This window comes from Phyllostomus hastatus, unplaced genomic scaffold, assembly GCF_019186645.2.
Source record: "Phyllostomus hastatus isolate PE091 unplaced genomic scaffold, TTU_PhHast_1.1 phas_contig_150, whole genome shotgun sequence".
In the NCBI taxonomy this organism is placed as follows: Eukaryota; Metazoa; Chordata; class Mammalia; order Chiroptera; family Phyllostomidae; genus Phyllostomus; species Phyllostomus hastatus.
This window is the reverse complement of record NW_025333611.1, coordinates 5,690,725-5,717,180: the sequence shown is the minus strand read 5'-3', so window position 1 is coordinate 5,717,180 and position 26,456 is coordinate 5,690,725. Positions and strand designations below refer to the sequence as shown.

The following is a 26,456-nucleotide window of genomic DNA, read 5'->3' as shown; positions in this document are numbered from 1 at the left end:
TTGATTCCCAGTCAGGGCACCTGCCTGGGTTGCAGGCCAGGTCCCCAGTTGGGGGCGTGCAAAAAGCAAGTTACCTCTCACACATGGATGTTTCTCTCCCTCTCTTTCTCCCTCCCTTCCCCTGTCCTTTCCTTCTCTCTGAAAATAAATAAATAAAATCTTAAAAAAAAAAAAAAAAGGGAAATCACCAGAAGATTTGGAAGAGCTGATTGAGCTCCCAGGAATGGATCACAGAATCACACTGCAGAGCGGGCACCCTGCTCCCCCAGGAGCTGCACCCCCCCAAGGAGCTGCCCCAGCTGCCCCTGCCCGCCTACGAAGGGGAGCTGGGAAGTGGAAAGCTGCCGTCACAGTCGCGGGGTCTAGGTTCACAACGCCTTTGTCGTGATTCATGGTATCGAAACGGGTGCCTATGAATGCCAGGGAAACTCCAGCTCCCTCTGGGACCTTGCTTGCTGGCAGAAGCATCAGAATTATGGCTTGTGTCATGTAACACCAATTTTTATTGTCCAAACTGCAAATGGGCACATTGCTAGTCTGATTATATACCCCTTACTGGGCAGGTCATGCGGGTAGTCACATCCCAGGCCCGGAGCCTCCTCAGCAAAGGTCAGTCTTTACCCTCAGTGAGCTCCGTCCACTGCTCTCACGCAGGTAGGGCCACATGCCTTTGAAATGTCAGAGTAATTCTCCCTGCTGGACCCTCTGAAGGCGCCGGAGCAGGAGACCACAGAACCCCTCACCGTATGTCCCCTGGTGCCCGCACCCCCTCTCCACGCGCTGTGGATGTTCATCAGTCCCCGCACTCGCCGATGAACAAGGAGCACAAGCTCCTCTTTTGCTTTTTATCCAACCCCAGAGACCTCCCCGCCATGCTGTCTCCCGCCTCCTCCATCCACCGCCCGTGGACTTCCCGCCCCTCCCGTCCCCTTCTCTCCTGTGACTCTGAGTGTATCAGACGTGAGCCGCAAAACGGCCGTTCGCCGTGGCCTTCTTCTCTGCCCTGGGGGTCCTGCCTCTGGGCACGTCCTCAGAATTTTGGCTCCAATGAACTCTTATAAACGTCTTCTCTAGGCAGCACGTTTTTCGTCGACACCTCAGAACCAACTACAGGAGCAGGGGCTGCAGCTCCTCCCGTGCCTTTTCCCGAGTACGTCCCTTCGGTCAGAGCCGGTGAGTGTCCGTCCTCCTGGAGACTCGCTGCTTTGGACCTATGGTGTGGCACACGAGAATTGCGAGATGCTAGTGTTCTCCCCACGTCCTCTTGGTCTCTGGTACCATTTGGGGCACACCAGCTCCCTGGCAGTTTTTTCCCCCAAGAGCCAGCACCTGCAGCTCTTTGTCCAAGGGCTGCCCCCCGGGCTGCTGACACCACTGTGCCTTGGACACTGAAGGCCAAAGTGCTTGGGACGACACTGCCTCCGCCTCTCCTCCACCCTGACTCCCAGCCCTTAACCAGTCACTGAAGGGCATGGGGGGACAATTGCTCAAGCTTCCTGGTCCCCGTCAGGACAGTGTAAGTCTTGTCCACAGTGTCCAGAGCTCCCCAGGGGAACTGAGCCAAAGTTACCTCCACGGACTTCGCCAGACGTCACTCACTGGGCCTCAGAACCTTCTCCTCCCACGTCCCACACCCCTCACCCCTGCCTGCTTTTTCTGGGAGTACCTCCTAGTTGTCTCAGGACCCACTCCTAGGACCCGCCTATACTATCAGAAGGTTGAAATAGTTTTGAATAAGCTGATCTGTAATACTGTCCACCCTCATGATACATATTGATTTTTTATGGCTCCCAAACTTTAGTGCCCTGATTCTTGTTACCTACTTGAATAATCCCTAATTAAAATTTTGAGGGTAAGAAGTTTCTAAGTACATTATTATTCTCCCTGCTCACTCATTCTGCTTAAACCACCCTCCCTAAAAGAAGACACATTTAAAAATTTTTTTTTTAGTTTTATTGATTGATTGATTTGAGAGAGATTTGTTGTTCTGTTTATTCATGCATTCATTGGTTGGTGATGTGCCCTGACCTGGGATCGATCCCATGACCTTGGTGTATCAGGATGATGCTCTAACCAACTGAGCTACCCAGCCAGGGCAGAAGATACATTTTTAAAGAGGCAATATTCTTAAAAGAGGGTTAGCTTGTAAATGTCATTATTGACTCTCCTAATTATTGTCACATGGTAAGCCAGAAAAAAAAAAAAAACAGAAAAAATTATCAGACCTGGGAAACAGAGAATTCAAATAGCACAAGGCACTTTGGTACAATTTTAATGTAGAGGCATTAGTACTTCTTGCCTCTTTCTCCCTCTCTCCCTTCCTCCCTCTCGTCCTCCCTCCCTTCCTTCCTCCCTCTCTCCCTTCCTTCCTTCCTTCCTTCCTTCCTTCCTTCCTCCCTTATCTACGGGTTAGAGGGGCACCCTAAATAAAGTAGTTTTCCACCGTCAAAGAACTCACTGTAAGAAGACAGTCGTGTAAATGCAATAAAACACGGCACAGTTTAATAGCAGAAGTCAATGGAAGGAAAGTCCCTTTTCCTAACTCGCTGAATCCTCAACTACAACACAACTTCTCCATCCCAAAGGAAGGTGTTTCAGCACCTGTTGAAACCCATAGTATGACATCTGTCCCTTAGTTGTCACCCCCACCGAAGGTGGTCCTTATAGGTTCTCTCATTGAACGGGACTCTCCTCTCTAAAAGTGGAAGTCGCAAGCAAGAGCACGATGAGAAAATAAGTTCACAATATCTGGTAATAGACGAGGACAGAGGAGGATGGCAGTTTAGGATAACCCCTACATCTAGCCTCTGTTTTATACTGCACGGTGTTTTTGCGGGTGTTTTTATCAATGAAATATAGTTCAACAAAATATAGAAGCAAAAGCAATCCAAATCTTTATTAAGTCTGACAGTGCCCAGGTGACATAGTGGGAAGTACTTTTGTTAATTCAAAGAAAAAATTTTCGATATCTTCTTTGGGCAGGGGGACTGGGAATGTGGAAGGGGATGGGGATAGGCAGTGAGTACTGCGAACTCTGTATGTGTATCCCTACCATGTGCATTTATATAAAGTTGTCTACCTTTGTTTCTCACAGTTGAACATAGAAGTATGTGCTCAGTTAAGTGGTCCCCTTCCCTAAATGAAGAGGATAGTTTGGTGGGTAATAACGATCTGTCAGAAGCTCAAGAGGTAAATGCACGAGCTCAGGAAGCAAGCAGAAATCTGACTCCCCTTTTACTAACCTGTTTAATTCTACTTTTACACCTGCAAAATGGAGAGTATTAATGGGTTGAATTGTGTCCTTTAAATTCCTTTGTCAATGTCTTCGCCCCCGGTACTTCAGAGTGTGGCTGATTTGGGAACAGGGTAATTGCAGATGTGATTGGTTAATGTAAAATAAGATCACCTTAGAGTAGGGTGGGCCTCTAGTCCGACACAACTGAGGTCATTAAAAGGGGGGAATTCGGATGCAGATGCGCACACAGGGAGAATGCCACGAGAAGATGAAGGGGAGAGATCAGAGGGATGCTTCTAAAAGCCAAGGGTCCTGCCCTGTCAGCGCCTTGGTGTCCGACTCCCCTTCCCCAGGCCTGGGAGACAGGGAATTTCTGTGGCCGGAGCCACCCAGTGCGAGGACCCAGTGGTGCTTTGTCACGGAAAACCTTGCAGACTAGTACAGACATTCAAAGAGTGACCAGCCCCACGTTACGCGTGGACAACATAACCATCCTGGGGTGGGCAGCAGGGAAGAATGAACTTACATCACTTTGGTAAAGAATATCTTTGACTATCTACTTGAGGGCTGAGGGGGAAAATTGAGCACAAATGTTGGAGTGGCTGAGTTCAGGGCTAGGGCAGGGACAGTACAAGATGCAGGCGAAATAGAAAGCAGGAACTCTGCGCGCGCACACACACACACACACACACACACACACACACACACGCAAGGATGGAACAGGTTCGAACAGTGCCGGAGCCCATTGGAGGAGGCTTCAATAGTCTATTTGAGCAAGAGATTAAATATTAAGAGTATTAGCTTACAACTGATAGAATAAAATAAGAATCATGAGTTCCTACTGATACAAACAGATAACTACAGAGACAAGAAGGACAAGCTCTTTTTTACCATAGAATTTCAACTAGTAAATGAAAATAGAATAATCTTATTTGGCAACACTCGGGCAATCACTTTTAGGTAAGAATCAGGAACAGAAGCTAGAACGAGTGGGTAAAATACCGTGAGAAATGGGACATTGACTTAGTCTCAAAGATGAAGGAACCTGGTAGACATCACCCTAAGCAAGCGATGGAAGTGCACGCCCTCAGAAACGGGACAAACATCGCGTCCCCCCCGAATGTGTCGCGCTGAGAAGGACATGGCACTGCTTCTTTGGTAGTCCCAACAGAAGCGCGTAAGTTGAATTTAACCAGCCAAACCCCAAATGAAGACCACCACTCTACAAGACCACCTGCCAGTTACCTTCACAAATTGTCAAGCACACGGGAGACAAAGGATGGAGAAACAGCTCCAGACTAAAGGAGGCGAAGCAGACGTGACAGCTAAACGCAGGGAAAAGGGCTATTAGTGGGGCAGCTGGGGAGACTTGAATGAGGCCTATGGATTAGATCATGGTATTGCATCAGTGTTCATTTCCTGGCTTTGATCGCTGTGCTGTGATTACGTAGGATGTCAACGTCTGAGGAACCTGGGTAAAAGATACACAAACGTTCCTGGTTCTATTTCTGCAATTTATTTACATCTGGAAAAAAGAAATCATCAGCCTTTGTCGCCTGGGGTTGCCTCATTCCAGCAGGCAAAATCTTCTTGGCAAGGTCTCGTAAGACTTCTGTACCTGGTTGCTTCGGATGTGCCGAGTTCCGGAGGTGCAGACCAAGCCCACCACGGCTCGCTGTGCTTTCCCAGCTGAGAGTCAGGCAGCAGTCTGTGGCCCCACCTAAGCTCCAGGGGACACAGGTCAAGCGTTCCAGAACTCTCCCACCACCGTTTGCTCCCGTTCATGGTAGCACTGAGGCTAGCGGAGGTAAGGGTACTTCACTTCCAGGCCGACAATGCCTTCCACAGAAACCTCTTCTCTTCTCTCTTGGTTGAGTGGCTTCATTGCTTTTCTCTAACTAGAGTCCACAGGACTGGTTTAGCTACCTCCCTGTAAGTTATGTATGGGTGGTGCACTTTGTCATCTGATTTGAGGCTGAAACCGGAGCCTGAGAAAATGCCTAAAATGCCAATTAGCACCTTGTAACACCTGCACCTGAAAACATTCTCAAACATGTTTCCAATGACAAGGAAATGGTAGCATTCCCGATCAACCCTTTCTTTTGTTTTGCTTGAAGGGATTCAGTGGCACCCTTGTAAGGGATTGGTCCGAACATTACTGCAGGTCAATGAGCCGGGCAGCTGCCAAACCAGCTGCCTCGTGTTTAGGGACACTAAATGGTGAATTTCAGCAAGGCTGACATAAAACAACATCATATGTAAGAAAGCATCTTTGCAAGCCCTGGCTGGCGTAGCTCAGTGGATTGAGCGCAGGCTAGGAACCAAAGTGTCGCAGGTTCAATTCCCAGTCAGGGCACATGCCTGGGTTGCAGGCCATAACCCCCAGCAACCGCACATTGATGTTTCTCTCTCTTTCTCTCTATCTCCCTCCCTTCTCTCTCTAAAAATAAATAAATAAAATCTAAAAATAAGAAAGCATCTTTGCAATCAAATAATTTACCTAAAAGAGGAGGTTCTCTATAAGATAGCAAGTATACCCAAATGTATTGGCAGTCTTTTGTTCAAGTCAGAGCTACACGCTGGTTTATTTTGTGCTTTGGGGTAGGAAGGGCATTCTTTTCACCCCATTTATTCCTTGCTACCTACTGTCTGATGACAGTAATCTTAACGACACTTCCTCTCAAAGATCTTCAACGGCTATTCGTCAACTATAGACATCTTTAATCTGGCATTTAAGGGCCTTCCATGTTCCAGGTCTATTTTTATTTTCACAATTTTTTAAACTCGACTTTGCTGTAACTTGCTAGTCCCCTGCCCACCCTGCGATTTCCTTCATTTATTTGCTTGTATCCTTTCCTTTGCTTAGCACACAGTTCCCCTCCATCGATGCCTCAGGGGTCAGTTCAAATCCTACCTCCTCTGAAAGACCTATTTGTTCATAGCTGTTGAAGCTGGGTGATTGGCAGAGAGGTGTTCATCATACTATTCTTTCTACTTTTGTCCATGCTTGAATATTTCCATCACAACATGTATTACTGGTAACAAATGAAGAAATGAGTAAAGCCTAGACTTTAAAAAATAGTCTGTGTTCATGAGACGGACTGTTACACAACTCCTCAAAAGAATGCGGTGGGCCTCCACGTCATATCGTGGGAAGATAACTAAACCACGCGACATTAGGAAGGGAAGTTGCAGAACAATTGCTATCATCTGAATGTTTGTGTACCACGCCCCCCCTCAAATTCCCATCTGAGATCCTAACCCCCAAAAGTGACGGTATTGGCAGGTGGGGCCTATGAGAGGTGATGAGGCCAAGAGGGCACAGTCCTCAGGCCTGGGATGAGTGCTCACAAGAAAGAGACCCCATAGATTCCTTTCTGCCGTTGGAGGACACAACCATGTGTTCGGCCTGGAAGACAGCCCTCCCGACGGGGGATTCTGGTCTCGGACTCCCAACCTCCAAAACTGGGGAAATAAGTTTCTGTGGTTGATAAGCTACCCAGCCTGTGCTTGTTTTGTTACAGCAGCCAAAACACACTGAGACAGTGATCTATAGAACATGACCCTATTTGCGTAAACCATGAAAAAATGTGTTTCTGTGCGCACACATTGGTAAGGAAACACCTGCCCTTTTACTGTGTAAGTCCAGTTCTCAGAATACATTGACGGAACTACCCTTAGACATCCCTGAGGGTGTCTGCACCAAGACACTGATCAGTGCATGTTTTGGAGCTGGACAACTGTCTCATCACTTCCTTCCGTCTCTCCACCAGCTTCCTTGTCTGCAAAATGGGGAGAGTCGCACACACTGCGGACAGACAGCCTTTTTAGTAGCCCGGGCCTGGTTCCTGTCCTGCTGGTATGCAAGAGGCTGACCCCCAAGATGACATAAAGACGAGGGATTTCACTTCAGAGATGTTGCCTCAGAAAGAACAGGGCTATAAAACCAGAGCTGAGTAAGTGTGGCCAGCAGCTCTAGCCTTTCTCCCCAACAAAGAATAATCCGGAGTGCACTCTGGCGCCTGGAGCTCTAACTTTGCAAAAACCACACGCAGCGAGCCCAGGCCTTTAGGCACGTCACAAATCCTGAAGTGGTTCTGCCAGTTTGCAGGCCCGCGAGGCACGAGGGGAAGGAGGACGGGGAGCCGAGCCGCTCTCCGGCTTACGACCGGCCCGCCCTGCATTCCTCCTCCAAGCCGGGGGCTGTCGTCGCCATTTTGCAGGGTGGGCTGCGCAGGCTCTCGGCGTCAGGCCCCCTGCGCCCGGACCTGGAAAGCTTGGGAGGGGAGGGGGCGCGCGCTACCGGGGGGAATCACGCGTGCGCACCGGCGGCAGCGGCGGCGGAGGGGTGGGGCCTGCCTAGTAGGGCGCGTGCTCGGTGGGAGCCCGCGAAGCACCTGGGGGAGGTGGGGGGCGAGGAAAGAGTGGGGTTGCAGAGCGCTTGCGCGGGAGGGCTACCGTGCGGGAAGGGGGGGGACTTCCCGAGCACGCGCGCCGCGACGGGACTTTGGGAGATATCGCGAGATCTTCAGGTACTATATATACACGGAGAGAGCCCGCGTCCTTTCCCTGGTGCGATTCCGTCCTGCGTGTCTGTTCTGCGGAACAGAAGTCGCGTACCTCCGTCCGCCTTCTCTCCCACCTAAGTGCGTGCTACCACCCCATGGAAGATTCGATGGACATGGATATGAGCCCTCTGAGGCCCCAGAACTACCTTTTCGGTAATTGCTGGGGGGTTGGAGCAAGGCCGAGCAGGGCCTGGTGGCTTTGAGGTGGGGTGGGCGCGCGGGGTGGGGGTGGAGCGGGAATCCGGCCGGGGCCAGGGTTGTGGAAGAAAGCGAGGCAGTCTGGAGACCTGAGGGATTGGAAAGCGAGCTGCGGGGGGGACTGCAGCCTAAGGGATGGAGAATCAGGAGGGGAGAACTAGCGGCACGAAGGGATGGGAAGGAGGGGCGGCCTGAAGCCTGGGGCGTGAGCGGTCCGAGGCCCAGAGTTGGAGGTAAATTGGAACCGACTGTCTCGGGGTTCGGCGTTGTCTGAAGCACACTGTAGAGGTCCGGGCATCATTTTTTTCTTACGGGTGTGTGAGTTCGTAGGCTGCTTTCTGATTTTCGGCCGGGGTCTCGGGAGCTGGGCCTCTGGTTGATGCAGGAGGTGGAGTGGGCGCGCGGTGGGAGGCATGGGCCTTCTTTCTGGAGGAGAGGATGGGTAGAGCCTGGCGTTGCCCCCCGGGCCTCAGGAGTTACAGGGACGGGCAGTCCCAGTGCCTCGGCGGGTTACAGGGGGAGGGGAGGCGCGGCCTGGCGTGTAGAGGCCGCCAGCGCTGGGAGCACGTGGTTGCCACGTGGTTGGGGGAAGGAGGGGGTGTGGGCGCTACATCCGGGGCTCGCCGGTGTCTTGGCACCCCCGAGCCTGGGATCTCCCTGGGATCTCGGGGCTCCATTGGGGCTGCTGGGCGGGAAATGTTAGGTGAAAGGGCTGGTAGCGCCCGAGTTGTGAAGGTCTTTGTTCAGGACTTAACGCCTCTGAAGGCAACCCTCGTTTATGGAGCCCTTGCTCAGCCTCAGTGGACTGGAAATGGCCCACTAGGCGGATGGCGATTGTGATGCTCAGAGAACCAACGTGACTTAACGAAGGTAGCGCTTGTAGGTAAATAAATAGAGATCAAATCTAAACCACGATTCTTGTCTCCAGAGCTGGTGCATTATAAATGACTTTGAGGGGGTGGGGGGGGGTGATCCCTGTGTGTGGCATCCAGCAAACAACTTTTTGTTCTTAAAGGTGAGAAATGTGATGAGGTTCCATTTGGGTCAATAGGATCTGGTACTGTAGTAATACTGTACCAAGGTGTTGGGGTCCTCCCACCCCAGGACCGGTACCTTCCACCCTAAGGGGAGATGCGGTTTGGTTTTCAATAAACTTAATTGTTCAAGCCATTTCTTTGTGGTAGGCTTTCAAGTAACTGCAAATTCTGCCCCAAGTTTATTTTGTTTTATATACCATGCTGAGTTTGTTAATTGAGTGATAACATTTACGCATGTGTATGCCAGTAACTGTTAGGTGGTAATTAAATAGAGTCATTTAAATTAAAATTTTATTCTGACAGTATTCAAAACAACTTGTTTATAAGTGGAATAGGAAATTTGCACTGCACGTTGAGGCTTTTATTCCTAGCCATTTTTGACAGCTGGGGTTTCCGATCAATTCCTATCAAGGTATTTTCTTAACCGCTTCTGTTGGAAACATTCCTCAGGGTATGCCTAGTTGCCTAGTCTTGCTTTAAACATAACTTCTGAACATAATTTAATGTGCGTCATTCTGTTCCGAGATAAAATGTTGCCCAGTATCAAGTTTTAGTTCTTCTACATTTGCAGTTTTTCTGTTGTAAACACAAGCTGTTCATGTAGGTGTTGGTGTAATCGTTCTCGTTTCTAATACTTTTCTTGGGAGTTTCAGTAGGTGATTCGGCCTTTTTAAATAGTGGGTTTTTATTAACGTGCCACCTTACGTTTGGTTTCTAGTACTCGTTTCGTTTCGTGTACTCAGTCTTGGAGCCCGTTCCCGCCTGAGAGCAGTAACAGCCGTGTGGTGGAGAGGGATGTAGTGTAACCGGACAGTGGGATTCAGGGCAGGTGTGGCTGTGACCTGGTCGGTCCAGACATTCCTGTGAAAGAAATCTGGGAAGAGAGGCCTGCTGGTAGAACAGTGAGAAATTAGTTCACAAGTTAAATGTGACCGTTTTGGTTGCCCACACTGAAGTTTCAGTGTTATTTTTTCTCCTGTGACATTTGCTTTTTCCCTTCATTTACAGGCTGTGAACTCAAAGCCGACAAAGACTATCACTTTAAGGTGGATAATGATGAAAACGAGCACCAGTTATCTTTACGAACGGTACTTACACTTTTCCAAATAAACTCCCCCTTTCCTGACTTCAGCCTTAGCTCCTATTTACCGTCTGTGGCTTTAATACTAATTTTTGCCATTGTGTGTTTATAACTGAGTGTGGCCTATACCCTGTGACACAAAGCCTGACACCCTTACCACCCCTTTGGTAGTCACACGCAAGTCCGGTCACACTGCTGTCCAACTTTGCATATTTATATGCTGCGTTTGCCTTCTGAAGTCCTTTACGGCAGTGACGGGTCTTGGTTCCCTGCAGAGATTAGCCCGTAGCCCGCTGGTCGGCTTGTAAGTGGTCCGTACATGTTAGGTGGTCTGTACTGTGGGTGATGGGTGGTGGCTTGGAGAGCTGTCATCAGCCTCCTTTCTTGTGCATTTGTTCAAATTTACTGGATGTGAGGAACGGGCTGTCGGGGTCCCGTAAAACTGGAAGACCGCGCTGGGCACAAGTTAGTTTTCTATCAGTGGTAATGGTGAAAAGCTCGTAACTTTTTTTTACCATGAGGACTTCCAGGGGGCTTGTAAAATAGTGGAAACCTGGGCTGAGGTACCGTTCTTCTGTTCGCAGGTCAGTTTAGGGGCTGGTGCGAAGGACGAGTTGCACATCGTGGAAGCAGAAGCAATGAATTACGAAGGCAGTCCGATTAAAGTAACACTGGCAACTTTGAAAATGTCCGTACAGCCAACGGTAAGGGCACTTACGCTGGGGATTGGAGGTCGAGGTCTAATCCTGTTGGCGTTGGGGTAGGTGTCATTTGGGTCACACCAGGAAGATGGGGGAATTTGGTTTGTTTTGGGGGGATTCGGCTTGGTTCTTGTAGTCACAGCTGCATCACCTGTTGTTGGTCGCTGTGACAGTGAACGGTGAACTCTCAAACGTGGGAGTTGCTGCTTGTATGTGTGGGGTGGAAAAACAGGTTCATTGGTTTATTTAGATTGTGGATTTGCCTGTCATCCTATTAATGGAAACATTTGTGAACAGGTTTTTTACCAAACATTTAACTTACCCTTTTTAGGTTTCCCTTGGTGGCTTTGAAATAACACCACCCGTGGTCTTACGATTGAAGTGTGGTTCAGGGCCTGTGCATATTAGTGGACAGCACTTAGTAGGTATGTTATTTTTATTTGTTACGCTGTTTATTAACTTGTATGTGGTCACTTTGTTCTACTGAACTATCTTTTACAGTATGTTCCACTGGGGCTTGAGTGATTTATAACTAGGAAAGACTGGTATTTTGCATTTAAAACCTAGTAAATGAGGATTCGGCCTCACGATTCCTTTTAGAAAATTTTAGGTGGTTTGCTGTATTTTTTCCCTTTTTTGTAGTAGAATCTGTTTTTAAATACTCGCCGTATATTGGCACTTTTCTTTCTGAGCACTCGCCCCTCGGGTGAGCTGGAGTGCGCGGCGGCTAACAGAGAATTCCCTTGCAGCTGTGGAGGAGGACGCGGAGTCGGAAGACGAGGAGGAGGAGGACGTGAAGCTCCTCAGCATGTCGGGGAAGCGCTCGGCCCCCGGGAGCGGCAGCAAGGTCCCACAGGTGCGGCGGGGCTGACCCGGGGCCTCATGCTGGCCTTTAGTTCGCTGATGGGGGTCAGCACTTGCTCACGGGGTTTTTTTGTCTGTCTTTGTCCTGGTTTTCTTTTTACAGAAAAAAGTAAAACTTGCTGCAGATGAAGATGATGAGGATGACGATGAGGACGACGATGATGATGAAGAGTAAGTATGCGCGTAGAAACTTGACATGGTTGTAAGGGTGAGTATTAAGAAAAGTATTTGCCGGACTATTACTGTGGAAGTGAGCGATACAGGGTGCTGGTCGTTGATTGTCGGTTTGGGGTGAAGGAGCTGAGGTCAAGGGTATCGTTGGAGCCGGGAGCCCTCGAGTGCTGCGGTGCACTGCGCATTCTCAGAAGGCTCTCCCAGATGTGTCTGAGTGGGTACCTTTCCCTGAGGAGGGTTGCCGTGGACACGTTACTGCACACTAATGAGTCTGGTGTGTTTTATGCTGGACGGTTGGTGGCGGAAGGATTGGGTGGAAAGGGAATCTGAGTAGCTTCTAGCTGCGTGCATTGTGTAATGTGTTGCCTACAAATCTGCGCCCCCCCCCCAAAGGGGGTGGGAGATTTTGGCCCGTGGGTCTCTGGCCCTTACTGAGAAAAATAAGATTTTTTCAAAAGAACAGGGTTTCCATGGAGAATTTAAAATTTGGTTGGAAAGAAGGTTTGGTGTGTTTATTGGCCTAAGCCAGGCCGTGGGAAATAGTTACATGCCTACTGTGGAATGATGTACCACTCAAAGCCAACCTTCCCTGTGTGCAACTGTGTCAGTAACTTTGACTTTGTAATTGTCCGTCAGCTTTGTCTTTGAGTTCCCAGGTTGATCCGTGTGTATTTATTTCTTGAAAACATTTGCATAGACTCAAAGACTTCAATGAACACATTCACTAGCGAGCACCCATGGAAGTTGGGTTTTTCCGTTACTGCCTTGACTGGCTGGTGGCGTGTTTACAGCCCTTTGAGCGTGACGGTACAGGCAGAAAATAGGGAAAGGATGAAAGAGTTGAAAGAAGTTGGTGTCAAACTTAACAAACCCAGTATAGTGGGTATTTGATTGTTACTACTTTTAGGGTATTTTCATTAGTAAGAATTAAAACAATGCACCAAAAGGGGGGTGTGGGGCAGAAACGAGAAATCCGTGTGACACGTGGAGTTGAATTAGGCTTCAGTTTGTGTGGTCCTCGGTGGTTTCAGGTTAGCCTTGTGTGGGTTTATGCGTGAGTGTCCAGCAGCACAAAAGTCACTGAGATTTTGGCAACGTTTCCCAGGCAGGCTTTCGAGCCGGGGGTGTGCGACTTGCAGGCCGCATGTGGCCCAACACAAGATCGCAAATTTACTTAAAACGTTGAGGTGTTTTGTGATCGTGTGTCGTAATTCAAGTATAATGAGTGTACATGTCCTCGCTGTTTGTGTACAAGTGTGGCTTCGGTCGTATGGCGTGTGTGGCGTCCAGTGTGTCACCTTTCAAGCGTAGACGGTAGAATTGACGCTGTCAGCTGTCACACGTGCTTGCGGTGACTCAGAGAGGCAGCGATTATCAGTAATATCTCCGCTTACCATCGCAGCGTTGGGTGTTTCGTGTTATTTGGAAGTCAGGCAGGCATCCCGGTTTGGTTATGGAAGGTCCTTCCACGCCTCACCTGCCGTTACTTACAGTCGGCCCTCCGCCTGGCCCTGCGTCGGCAGCCGAGAGCTGGGGAAGGGCCCGAACCTTGCTTTCTAGTTCCCTGTCAGTTAATTTTCATAATAAAAGTGAGCAAAGTTCCTAATTTATTATTGTTTTTTTAAGCCCAGTATGGCTTCCATACTGTGTCAAGAAAAACAAACACCACAAAAGAAAAATTACACATGAAGGAAGATTGTTCAGTGAAAAGTGGACAGATGACTGCTTATTTGTCATGGCACATAGTAGGGCGCTCTGCTTAACTTGTAGGCATTTTATGCGAGCTTTCAAAGACAAATTTGAAGCGGCATTATATGCAAAAAACGTGGTTCCAGATTGAATCTGGATTGCAGATGAAGGATTGTTTCATAAAGACAAAATAACAACTGAAAAAAGTCTGTCTTAACAAAAAATTTTTCAGAGACTTACAGCTTGGGCAGGTGTTGTGAAAGCGAGTCATGCGGCAGCATACTCAGTAGCCAAAAAATCAAAGCCGTTCATTGATGGTGAGTTTCTTAAGCAATGTGGAGGAAGCATGGCAGATATAATTTGCCCTGAAAAGGGAGGGTATTTCTAAAATCAGTTTGTCTCACCAGGCTTTGTCAGGTGAATTGAAGAAATTGGAAATCTGTTGAAAGAAGTTTGGAGAGTGAAGCTGCTAATTTTAAATTTTATGCTTTGGCAATGGATGATGCAGCTCAGCTTGCCATTCTTATCAGGGGTACTGATGATGAATATAATGTCACTGAAGAAGTGGCTTTTGCAGTGCCATGAAAAGACACAAATCAAGATTTATTATGCAAAGCAGTAAAAAAATGCATTGAAGCCATTTTCTCTGTCCATTGTCAACATACCTGGTGCAGTTACTGGTGGTGCCCCAGTGGTGTAGGTGAGAGAGAGGGACTGGTGAAGCTGATACAAGACAATGCTGCCGCCGCCCAGAGCTCACCTTCGATGGAGTGTCATCATTGCACAGCGCAGCGAGAAGAGGGATGCGCAAGAGCTTTAGAATGGATAGCATGCAAATCATCGTCAAGACCGAGTTCCCTGAGAGCCAAGGGATCGAATCACCCCCAGTCCCAGGAATTCCTTAGCAGTGCTGATGCTGACTAGGGCAGCGTCATTTACTGTTCGGAAGGAAGATGGCTAAGTAGAGACCAAACGCTGAAAAGATCTTAGGTTTGTGGCATGTTATCAAGTTGTTTGTGGTATCAGAAAACCAGTTTGTGCTGGAACTTGACAATGATGAAACTGGCTTACAGATTTGGCATCTTTAGTGGATTTAACTGCTCATTTAAATGAGTTAAACATGCATCTTGAAGGTGAAAACCAACTTAATACTGTTTGAAGCCATAACAGCATTCCGAGTGAAACCAGAGTGCGTGGCAAGCTCAGATTAAGACAAGCAGCTTTTATGCATTTCGACAGGTTGGCTAAACACAGTCCTGTGAACGGTGAAAAATATGCAGCCTTGCTTTTCGATTTGATAAAAGAATTTGAAAACATCTCAACATTTCTGAGAAAATAATACTTTGCTACATTTGCAGCCCCATTTTCAGTCGACATAAATGTTACCTGCCAGTTTTCAAATGGAATGCATAGAGTTACATTTTGACATTCAACTTAAAGAAGTTGTTGGCCATATCTCATTACTGGGGTGTCATGAGTCCGATCTTCGCAGAGACGAATATGCCTTGCTTCACGGTCAGGCTTCACTCATGTCCTTGCTGTTTGGCAGCTCCTACGTTTGCAAGCAACTATGTTCAAGAATGTAACACAGTAAGGGTAAAAAGAGCCTGGGCTGGTGTGGCTCAGTGGATTGAATGCTAGCCTGCAAACCAAAGGGTTGCCGGTTCGATTCCCAGTCAGGACACATGCCTGAGTTGCGAGGTAAAATTAGAAGCAAAGTATCTGATGAGCCCCTTGAGGAGCTCACTGAGAATTGCAGCTACTTCTATTAAATCAGATACTAGTGCACTGGTTTCTCAACCACAGTGTCAGACATCCCACTGGTTTTATGTTGCCCTCTTTTATAACAAAACAGAAAAAATCAGTGATGCTCTGTTGCTTAGATACACAGATTTTCTGTATTAGTGATCACAAACTTGGGGCCTGCTTGACAATTTTAAAAGGTTATTGAAAGGGCCGCTGTGGAAGCAGGGTTATGTGAGGACTTTTTTGCTTATTTGAGGTGGCGGATATCATGAAAATTATGTACTGGCCTTTTCTTTTTGTGCTCAGTTTTCGTTAGCGTTTGTGTATTTGACCGTGGCCTGTGGCCCAGAGACGCCAAAAGGTTGGGTGCCCCTGATTTAGAGAGTGCAACCTGACTGGTGTCTTGGTCTGCTTGGGCTTTGGAAGATTTCCTGTCTTTAAAACGGGGGTGATTTCTGATGTAACCGCAATGCTCAGTGCAAGACAATTATTAGAACGTGAGAACAAGGTAGTGATGTCTTCTCAAGTGTCTTTAGGTTAGTGAGGGGGGGTGAGAACTGGAGATGTTAAGGCCAAATCCGTGTTCAGGTCAGAAGAAAGCGTAGGCAGGTGTACGCGTAGGGAGGGACAGTTGATGGATGCCTAGAGGATACCAAGTATTAGAGATGGAAATGCCACTGGTCGGGTGGCAGTGAACATATGAAAAGGTACCTCGAGGCCCGTTACTTGGAATAATCACGTGGCAGTTACAGGCCATGGTCCCAAGAAAACTTGGAACCCACGAAATCCAAGGGAACGAGGGGTTCTGTCTAGGGGCTGGGTAGGTGCGCTCTGAGGTGAGTTGACTGCTCTTGACGAAAGCAATCTGAGGACCACTTGGTGCGTTCCAAGGTAGAGTGCTACCCTGAGTGCTGGGGCTCAGTGGGCGGGCCGTCGTCCCGCAAAGCAAAGGGTTGGTTCCCCGTGGGGGTGCGCGCCCGGGTTTGCAGGTTCGGCCCCTCGTGGGATCGGAGCAGGGCGGTGCCCTCTCACGCTGATGTGCTGATTTCCCCTTCTCCCTCCCTTCCCCGCCATAAAAAAGTATTTTTTTAAAAATTGACATTATGTGTGGTCCTCTCCATAAATACCCTTTCCCCTGTTTTATTAGGGAATATTCTAATAAAGCAGCTTTTATGACAGTAGTTTTAAAGAACTGGCCATCATGTTTTTAGTATGAAGGCGGGCGGGACTGGGTTCTAAAGGCCGAAATGGGCGAAAATCACCTCTGACAATGACCTGTGTGTGGCTTTACCTGTACCGGGGGCTTGCTTGGCAGTTAAAACCGCCGACTACACGTCAGTCTTGGGAAGATGGGTGTTTCCTGGTTGCACACCAGTGACGTCGCTCCCGTTTTGTTAGGCTGACAGGATGTGGGAGAGAACTGCGTTGGCCAGTGTGTCACCGGTCTGTGCAGGAATTAAAACAACCAGCGTCACTACTGGCTGAAGCAGGCTGCCGTGGGCTTCTCCGGTGATGGGATTTTCTAATGGACTTGTCTGTTCTGGGTGTTTCTATTAATGGGGTCCTGGCACAGTGTGGAGGGTTCGTCAGTGCTGGAGTGCATGCCCGTACTGGTCTTTACGTTTTATATTATTGGGCTGGGAGAATACTTTATATTTATTCTTTGGAAACAGATCCATTATTAGATAAGAATTGCAAATATTTTCTCCCATTCCGTGGGTTGTCTTTCCACTCTCTTTTGGTGTCCTCTCAGTTTTCTTCTTGGAGTCCAGTGTCTTTCGTTGATTATGCTGTTGGTGTCCTACCTAAGCTAGTACTGCTGAGTCTAAAAGCTTGTTTCTAGTTTGTTCTTGGACTCAGCTCTTTGATCCAGCTTCATTCTTTTGCACGTAGCCGCCAGGCTGTCCCAGCGCCATTGGTTTGACCCGTGTCCCCTCTGAACAGTCTCGGCACCCTGCACACCGTCACCGTAAAGATGGGGTGGGGCAGAAGGGGGTTTCCAGCTGTGCGTGTGTGAAAGTTCTCGTATTACTTACTGATTTTTGTATTCAACCGCTTCATCTTCAAAGAATTTGCTTTAGCATTTCAGTTACAAAGAACACAACCCTGTTAAGTGTATATACAGTTCAGGAGTGTTGGCCGTGTTCACACCGTTTACAGATCTCAGACGCCGTGGTCCGGGCCCACCAAACACGCCCGTTGCGCCGCTCCCCCTGCTGCCTCCCCCCACGTGGCAGGGTTCCCCCGAGACGGATCCTCATTGTGTGTGCCTGGCGTCCTCTTACCCGTTTATCCACGGATGGGTGTGGGGGCTCCCACCTCCTGGCCAGCGTGAATGGTGGCGCCTCGGACATGAGCGTGCGTGTCTTTTCAGGATCCTGGTTTTTGATTCTCTTCGCCTCCCACAGTTTGGAAGCTCTTAATGTCTTAATTGACTGAACGTGTAGATTCAGCCAGTTTCTGTGGAGTCTTTATGGGAGTCGGTGCATTGAATGAGTAACAGTGACTTATTTCATTTGTAGTGATGATGATGATGATTTTGAGGATGAAGAGGCTGAAGAAAAAGCTCCAGTAAAGAAAGTAAGTAGGATGTATGATGCTACGGGATTGCCGGGAACAACTGCTAACAGAAGCGAGGGCAATTTCCTAGTGCTTTCCACTCGTTCTATAGTGAACGGCCGGGTCCAGCCTCGCCGGGTCCCCGCGTCCCCGGAGGAGGAACAGCTCAGGCAAGACGAGACAGGCACCGGGTGGGGCGCCGGAGGACAGCCAGGCTCTCTGGACCCGACTGGCTCACCGAGGAAAACCAATCTTTATGTTTATGGGGGGGGGGGTTATACAACCTTCAGTACATAATGTGATTATTAAAACAAAAACGATTACCACAGAAATAATTTCAAAAAACACAGATTTTACAAATCAATCATATTAAAGAAATAACTGAAAAGTACAGGAAGCCCCACAGATCAACCACATTAAACAAAGGTGGTTTTGACCAAGAGGGTCATTAATCAGTTAGCCAACGAAGCTATATGGGCACAAACTTTTAAATGCTGGTTATAATTAAATATCTACTAAGTTTCTATAGATTGGTCTAAATTAAAGGGGTACATGGAGTGATTTAAAAATTAGTTATTGTTTATAGAAATTAGATTGTCTAAATTAGATAAATGATTTTTTGCCTAGATCTATTAACTACATATCTGGGGGGGCCATGTTATGTTTCCATGTACTAAGATTATTATATTTAAATTAGAACTCCTTCCTCCTCTATTTACCTGGTCCCATCAATAACCGCTCCTGCCCAGGGCATGGGAAAGGCAGTGGTTCTAATAAATCTTGAGCTTTTGAATGGTGACTCCTTAAGCATTCCTAGCAACGGCCTCCTCCAGCGTTCTGGCAGCTGGTCTGCCCATAGTTTAAATCTACCCTTAACCTTCCAGGTGGGGGGAGTGGGCAGCATTAGGATTATTAGGGGCTTCTAGTTAGTGGCCAGCAAGTCATTTCATGCAGAATCAGAGGCATCATGCAAGGTTTTTTTGTTACAAGCACAGGTGTCCAAAAATCTCACCACCTGATGCTAATAGGGACAGGCATACAGGAAGAGAGAGACAGGAGACCCAGCCACAGCCGCCTCTGCTGTGCAGACGCGTCTCACCCGTCCCGACTGTGTCAAGGGTCGGTTGTTGGACGGCCTCCAGCAGTGAACGGAAGCTGGCTTGGGGGTGGGGGGATGTAAATGATGGCCTCGTGCTTGAAGTTGGTCCTGGGTGGGGCTGTCTGATGCCCCTAGTAGTGGGGAGTGGCTTACTTTCAAGCGCTTTCTCCCTCTTTGTTGGCCCTTTTGCAACTTTCTGTCAAAATGATTGTTTCCATCTTAGTCTGACAGCCGCTTTTCTTAACCAGGTTGGGGCAGCTTTATGTACACTGGTATGTCTGCATGTGTTGACTAAAATGAACTTTTAATTACAGTCTATACGAGATACTCCCGCCAAAAATGCACAGAAATCCAACCAGAATGGGAAAGACTCAAAACCATCAACACCAAGATCAAAAGTAAGTGGCAACCTACAAATAGAGGCGTCCTTGGACGAACTGGAGAAGTGAAGTGTCTACTGTGAAAGAGTGCAGTCTGAAATCCGACCTGAAATGTGCTCGTTGGTGGTCGCTGTCATTCATGTAACATGCGTAGTTGCTGGCTTTCTAGCTGGGGAGAAAGCCAACTGGCAGTCCTTTTATTGTGATACAAAGTTATCTCCCAGAAGGGATCTTGCCTCGTTGAAAGGTAAATCTGTTGCACGGTGCAGAGTTTCCCGGCCCTGGCTGCGGGCTAGAGTCCAGGAAGAAGCCTGAAAGAACCCCAGCACCTGGGTGCCCGGGTCATTGGAGGGCTCTGGGGTGGCCCCGGGCGTGATGAGGCTGCGCTGACATTCATTCTTCTTCAGAGCCTGCCGGTTTCCTTTTAGTGTGGAACTGACCTGGGTGGATACAATTGGGGGCTCCACATAGTCCTGTTCCTCTTTTTAAGGAATGACTTAAAGAACAAAAAGTCATTCAGACAGCAGCGGAACTCTGGGTCTTGACTCGTTTGTACCAGGAGGGGTTGCAAGAATTAGCTTCATGGAGAACATCTAGGTGGGGTGGGTCTTAATTATGAGCTGTATCTTTAAACTTTCTGAACTTGCAACTTTTTTCCCAGGGTCAAGAATCCTTCAAAAAACAGGAAAAAACTCCTAAAACACCTAAAGGACCTAGTTCTGTAGAAGACATTAAAGCAAAAATGCAAGCAAGTATAGAAAAAGTGAGTAAAATGGCCTTTAAGAAGATGAAGGAGGGGAGGCCTCTCGCCTGGTCTCCGGGTTGTAGGGTGCCACGGGACCAGTAGAGGGCGCAGGAGTCTTAAAAAATGGAAACAGCTGGAGAAGCCGAGGCTTTGGCTGCTTGGTGTTGGAGTGACAAAACATTTCTCAGTAGTCAAACTTTTTCTAGCCATTGAATCATTTCTGTTCACCTTTCATATCATGTTTTCACCGGGTAGTACGTTTGGTTACAGCTTGAACTTTTGAGTGATGGACAGGCGTCCGTTGAGTCTCCTTTTGTCTTCAGTAGTGGGGGCGTGAGACGAGGAGTAGCCCTCGCTGTGCCGCTTCCTTGGCGGGTGCTCAGCTAACTTCAGGGGACTCGGCGTGGAGGTTATGGGGGACTGATTTAAATACATTCACACGTTTCAGGGAAGCTGTGACTGGGTGAACAAGACTAATTTCAGGTCCCAATTACTGAGAGTGGGGGTGTGGGGGCAAGAGAAAGTTTGCGGCTGTGCCCGTGCTCCCCGGGTTCTCCTGGCCTCGGTAGGCTGCCTTCCTTGTGCGGTGGTGAGCCCACTGGGGAAATGACACTTCAGAACCAGGGTGTGTTTCTTGATTTTGCTTTTCTGCTGCTGTAGGCCTTCCTCGTGTGGCTGTTTTATTTTCAGCCCCTGCGTACAGTGCTGAAATGACCTTTAGATACCCTCCCCCGTGTTTTAATATGGTCCTGTCTCCTTGGTTTAATTGCAGGAACATTGAACAACCCTGGGCACTACTGGTAAATTAAGTCCAAAGATGGGGAAAGAGGAAAAGGAGAGAAATGTAGTCCATACTGAGTACCATCAGCAACCCAGACTGGCGTCTTCCATTTTAATCTCAGGCCCCTTTCCTGATTGGCCGCTCGGCCTGCCCCTCCAGGCTGGACGCGCCCCCCCCCCCCCCACGCCCGCCCTCCTGCAGCACTTTGCCTCTGACCGCTGTGCTTCCCCGAACTTTTCTTTCCGCTCTTCATCGCCTTACTTTTTTTACCATGTTTTAAACACCTTTGTATCTCCTTAGCTGCTCAATAAATATTTGAATGACTCAAATCAGAATGTATGTGACAATAATTTAAAATTGGAAATTGTAGCGAGGTTTATTTTCTAGGTGATGGAGGCAGTTAAGTATCAGGTACTGTACCTGATCCCTAGCCTGTTTCATGCCATGGTCCCTTGGGCATTCCTGACGCCTTCTTGGCTCTCCAAAATGCATAAAAAGATTGAAGGTACAAGGGAAATCAAACTTTAGTCATCAAAATAGTAGACAAGCGTGATATACGTGGTACTGTAAGTGGCTCTAAAGTAGTGATGAACATCCCGTGGTTGTGCTGCTTTGGTGTTAATACTGTTACTGGTTTCTTCCTCGTGCCCATAACCGAAGGAAATGCCAGGCTTTAGGTGGAGGTTAGCCAACTGTGGAAACATCAGTTATTGTCCATCATTCATGTACCCCTGAGTGAACTCCCAGGAGTACATCAGGTTCTGTGCTGGACTTGGGTTCTTGGTGTGTGCACTGAAGTGTGAGCTCTGGATGGGTTTGGTCACTGGTCTGTATGTTCCTCGGGGTGTGCGTTCATTCTGTGCTTGATTCTGGGCGGGTGCGGGTGTGGGTGAAGAACCTGGCCGACCAGGTAGTGTGGTGGGCAGTCACGCTGACACTGGAGTGCCTGAAGAGCCTGAAGCGTGGCTTACACTTTGTATTTACAGAGGGGCTGGGTGGGGGGGGTTGGAACTGGTGAGCCTGCGGGTGGGAGTGCCGTGGAAGGACTGGGTTCTCACAGTTGCTCAGCAGGTCCTTCCGGGCCTGAGAAAGAGGTGTTCGGTACTTTTGCAGAACTGAAGGGGTGAGGAATGAACCGACGAGCCAGGTGATGGCGTGCAACTAGGAGGGCTTTCATCGTAGCTCACACACGGTGTTCAAGTACTTACCCTTCACCCTGCTTTTGTTTCCACAGGGCGGCTCCCTTCCCAAAGTGGAAGCCAAGTTCATCAATTATGTGAAGAATTGCTTCCGGATGACTGACCAGGAGGTAACTTGACTTTTCTCAAGGCATGACCTAAGTCACTTCTTTTATTGTGGTTTATTGTGATCGTTTCAGTCTCTTTTAAGTGTTGTGCTCTTTTAAAAGGTTCCTAACCATAGACAATACTTCAGACTAAATATATAGAAACACTGAAGAATTTAGTTGGAAGATACTTGAGAAGGCAACTTTTTTAGTATATTTTCCCCAGCTTTTACATAGTTGGTAGATTATCTCTTGGTTTCTGAAGTCCGTTTTGCATCTGGTATTATGTTGGCTGAGGAAGTGGACTGTGGTTTTCCTTGCTGCTCCATTTGGCTGCTTGGGGCGGCCTGGTCTTCGCTTCCCTGTGAGCTGGCCGAGCAAGACCACGTTCTCCATACGGCTCATGGGAGGCACGTTTGCCGAAATGAGCCTGGCGCGCTGAATGTGGACACGAGACGCCAAATTGTGATTGACGCTCAATATTTTTAGCTTGAGTCAGTTCTTAGATTTTCTGTTCCTGACACCTGAAGGTATTTTGTCAAAAGGAAATGGATGCATTACTTTTTACCATCTTACAGTTACTGAGTGTAAAACGAACAAGCAGTTAACGCAGGGCTGCTAGGCATCATGAATAGACCAGACCCACCCTGCACTTAGTTTGTGTCGGGTCCCCGGGTCTCGCAGCTTTTTTCAAGAAAGAAACAAATTTGTCAGCTGTTTCTGTGATATTTAGTATTTGAATCACTTAAGCGGCAACACTTTTTCTCGGTTTGACACCCTTTCAGTGGTTTAGCTCTTCACAGTGGCTTGTGAGTCCAGCCTGGACCGGACTGGGTGGCCACGAGAGGCTCAAATTCAGCCTTTTCAAATCTTTTGGTGGTCGTCTGTGTCTGTGTCTGTGTGTCTGTGTCTGTTTGAACCCCCAAATGCAATTGTAAATTCTGCATTTTTCTGAGTAATTGGCAGTTTTCAAACAGTCTGAGACTGCAGTGCGCAGCGTTTAATTCGGTGTTGAGAATGGTGGGGAGTCCTACAGACCAGCATGGACCGACAGGTGAGCCTGAGAGGCCCGGGTTTTCTTCAGCTTGTCTCAAAGAAGCGGCGGAGTGAAACTTTGAGTAAGGAGAATTCAGGTGAAGATGGAAGGAATAAAGTTGCAAGGCCCTCCATACAGGGCAACGTCAGTCTTCCAGCTGAAAAGTGACCGAACTCACCGCTAACAGAAGTATTTTCCAACTCCAAAACTGAAAGTGTGTTTTTAAGTGCCAGGATGAAATTTCTGCAATAGTAAAAAATGTAATGGCTCAATTTACTACTACAGAGATTATCAAAACTAAATGCCTCACGTTTTTACGGCATAGCTACAGATGCAAGTAATCACTATAAAAATTTTCCCATTGCTTGTGCAGTTTTCCTTGTGAAAATGTGTTGCTTATGAGGATTTGGCTAGTAAAATCCCTTCCAGATGGACTTGAGAAACAGCAAATTTTTTGCAGAAATTCTTGACTGAAGAGTTGGAAAAAATGACAGTTTTTTGCGGAGAGAACACCGGTACAGACTCGGGTGGGTGTGTGAAGGTGCGCACGGTGTCGTCCGGGAACGAAGCAAAGCGTGCAAGGCTCCGGGGCCCTGTGTGCCGTGTGGCCCGTGGTCGCCCTGAGGCTGGCTGGTCGGGCGGACTCGGCTGTGACCTCGGCCCCGGAGGTCGTGAGACTGTCCTCTCGGCGTCACTGAGATGAGCTCGCGCACTGAAGGCTCTCCGTCGCTTCTGAAGGGCTCGCTGGGCTCTTTATGAAGAGTTGGCGAAGCACCGTCTGTTCCCTCCGAGAATGCTCTTTATGAGCACAAAGAGGAATGCCAACTTGAAGTAGGTGATGCTGCGTGTATCCCCTGAGGGGTTTGGTACATTCCTCCAGAAAGATGGGTTTTTACCACCTAAGGATTGGGATTTTGCGTGGTGGTTTCTGAGCAGGCCAGCATGCGAGCAAGCGCGGGTGGGGCGGCAGGAGGGTTAAGTCCCGCGCTGTGGGAAGGAGCGCGGTGACCGATGGGGGGGGCTCGGGAACGGGGGGTCGCCACGCTCACGGCCGTGAGCCCGCTCGCGCCCCACCTGTGTGCCGTGTGTGCGCTGAAGACCCGGGTTACAGTATAAAGAACATACAGGGGGGTGTTGTAAGCAAATTCTGTAAAACGGGGAACTTGCAATCCCACACCCTTAGGGAAATACAAAAATGACAGGAAAAGATGTCATTTCAGATAAGCAGCTTTCTGTGTGTGTCCCATGGACCTGCGCTGGGGTAGAAGCGAGAGTGTTGAGCTGTGTCCCGTGTTCATGTCCCGTGTTTGTGTTCGTGTCCCGTGTTCGTGTTCGCTAAGCCGGCAGCCCCGGCCCTGGCCAGTCCTCAGGAGAGACGTCTGAGCTGCCGGCTGTGTCCCCACACTGACTTCGCTTACACAGAGTCATGCGATGTTATGTCAGAATTGAAGTACTGAAGATTGTGTCAGACTATAAATTTTTTTGAAATTCTTAATTACGTAGAGGGAACGTTTTTGGTGGCAGAATGAAAAATGGATGCGTTGACCCGTACAGAGAGACGGGGTTGAATTTATTGGTTGTCTGAAGTGCTGCGGTTCTTAACCACATTTCTTTCTCTTTTTTTCCAGGCTATTCAAGATCTCTGGCAGTGGAGGAAGTCTCTTTAAGAAAATAGTTTAAACAGTTTGTTAAAATTTTCCGTCTTGTTTCATTTCTGTAACAGTTGATATCTGGCTGTCCTTTTTATAATGCAGAGTGAGAACTTCCCCTACCGTGTCTGATAAATGTTGTCCAGGTCCCATTGCCAAGAATGTGTTGTCCAAAACGCCTGTTTAGTTTTCAAAGATGGAACTCCACCCTGTGCTTGGTTTTAAGTATGTATGGAATGTTATGATAGGCCATAGTAGTAGCGGTGGTCAGACAGATGGGAACGGTGGGGAGACAGAAATATACATGTGAAATAAACTCAGTATTTTAATAAAGTAGCACTGTTTCTCTTCTTATTATTTCTCTTTATACTTGGTCAGAGGTAAACGTGCATAGTTGAAAGTGTCACACGGCCTCCCGAAAATCTCATGAGAAGAGCCCCCGCCTTACCTCTGTAAAACAGCTACTCTGCTCACCGTTGAACAGTCTGTTTTTCATTGTGAGCATTCAGCACTCATCCCGTCTTACCTCCTGATAATAGTTACTGTTGTGCTGATGCGTTGCCGAAGGACTTCTGTCCGTCTGTCCCAGCCTTTGCTCGCCCTGAGGAAAATTTGGCATGTGGGAACAGCCGGCAGTGTCCTTCTCACACGGGCCAGAACACGATCTCTGGTCCCACTTTCTCTGTTTGCCCTCCCAGGCCCCCTCCCCTTCCCCTCCCCTCAACAACAGCAGCAGCGGAAATCCCTGGGAGCAAAGTTCGTTTGTCCTGGGGTCACACAAGGGCGTTCAGGGGCTGCCCCTCCGTCTGCTCGCTGTGATTCGAGGGCACGATGGCCGGGGATCAGACTCCTGGTTGCTCCTGTGTGCTCTCCAGTGGTTTCCTGGTGACGTGGGCAGAAATACTTCCTGAGTCTGTGTATCTGGAAAATAATTGATTTTTTAAAGAATTTTTTTTATTTGTTTATTTTCAGAGAGGGAAGGGAGGGAGGAAGAGAAACATCAATGCACGGTTGCTGGGGGTCATGGCCTGCAACCCAGGCATGTGCCCTGACTGGGAATCGAACTTGCAATGCCTGGTTTGCAGCCCGCGCTCAATCCACTGAGCTACACCAGCCAGGGCAAAAAAAAAAAAAAAAAAATTGTTTTTTGACATAAAATTAAATGTTACCTTGTAGGTTGAATCTTAGAATCAGTTGTGTGCCTTCTTTCTTAGCCTAGTCTCTTGCCATTTTCATGTATTTTGTATGTGGCTAGAGTGGGTTGTTTATAATAGTGCTAAGATTGTTTCATTGCAGGTGTTCCGAGATTTTACAATGTGTTCGCAGAGCCTTGTTCTGGGCCCTGGCTAGACCAGGTCTGTTCCCCAGAGACAGCCCTCCAAGTCTGGGCAATTTTGGGGGGTGATTTCAGTGGCCTGTCGGAACTCCCATTCCTTGTTCGGTCTTCTGTTTGATTCCTTGGAAGATTCTCCTTACTCCCTTCTGTTTAAACCTGTTAGGTGGGAGACTTCTGTCCTCAAATGTGTGGCTTCCGGTGCCCGTCCTTGGTCCCTGAGGGGATGTGCACTCTGGAGCCTGAAGGGTTCTGTCATCGCATACACTGCTGACTCATTTTCCTGCCTCTCCCTT

The 26,456-nt window shown here is 48.3% G+C and overlaps 1 protein-coding gene across 2 annotated transcripts; it reads left to right on the top strand.

The window, feature by feature from the left end:
- The first annotated feature begins 7,789 nt into the window (after nt 1-7,789).
- NPM1 (nucleophosmin 1) lies at nt 7,790-25,163 on the top strand. Of its 2 annotated transcripts, XM_045828940.1 has the most exons (11): nt 7,790-7,956; nt 10,047-10,126; nt 10,704-10,823; nt 11,152-11,245; nt 11,570-11,676; nt 11,788-11,855; nt 17,816-17,873; nt 19,266-19,349; nt 19,993-20,094; nt 22,092-22,166; nt 24,807-25,163. In XM_045828940.1, the coding sequence occupies exons 1-11, from the start codon at nt 7,899-7,901 to the stop codon at nt 24,843-24,845; spliced, it is 885 nt and encodes a 294-aa protein (XP_045684896.1). In that variant the 5' UTR covers nt 7,790-7,898; the 3' UTR covers nt 24,846-25,163. The 2 variants fall into 2 exon arrangements, with proteins under 2 accessions (XP_045684896.1, XP_045684897.1); XM_045828941.1 differs by lacking the exons at nt 22,092-22,166; nt 24,807-25,163 and adding an exon at nt 20,849-21,186.
- Nucleotides 25,164-26,456: the final 1,293 nt, after the last annotated feature.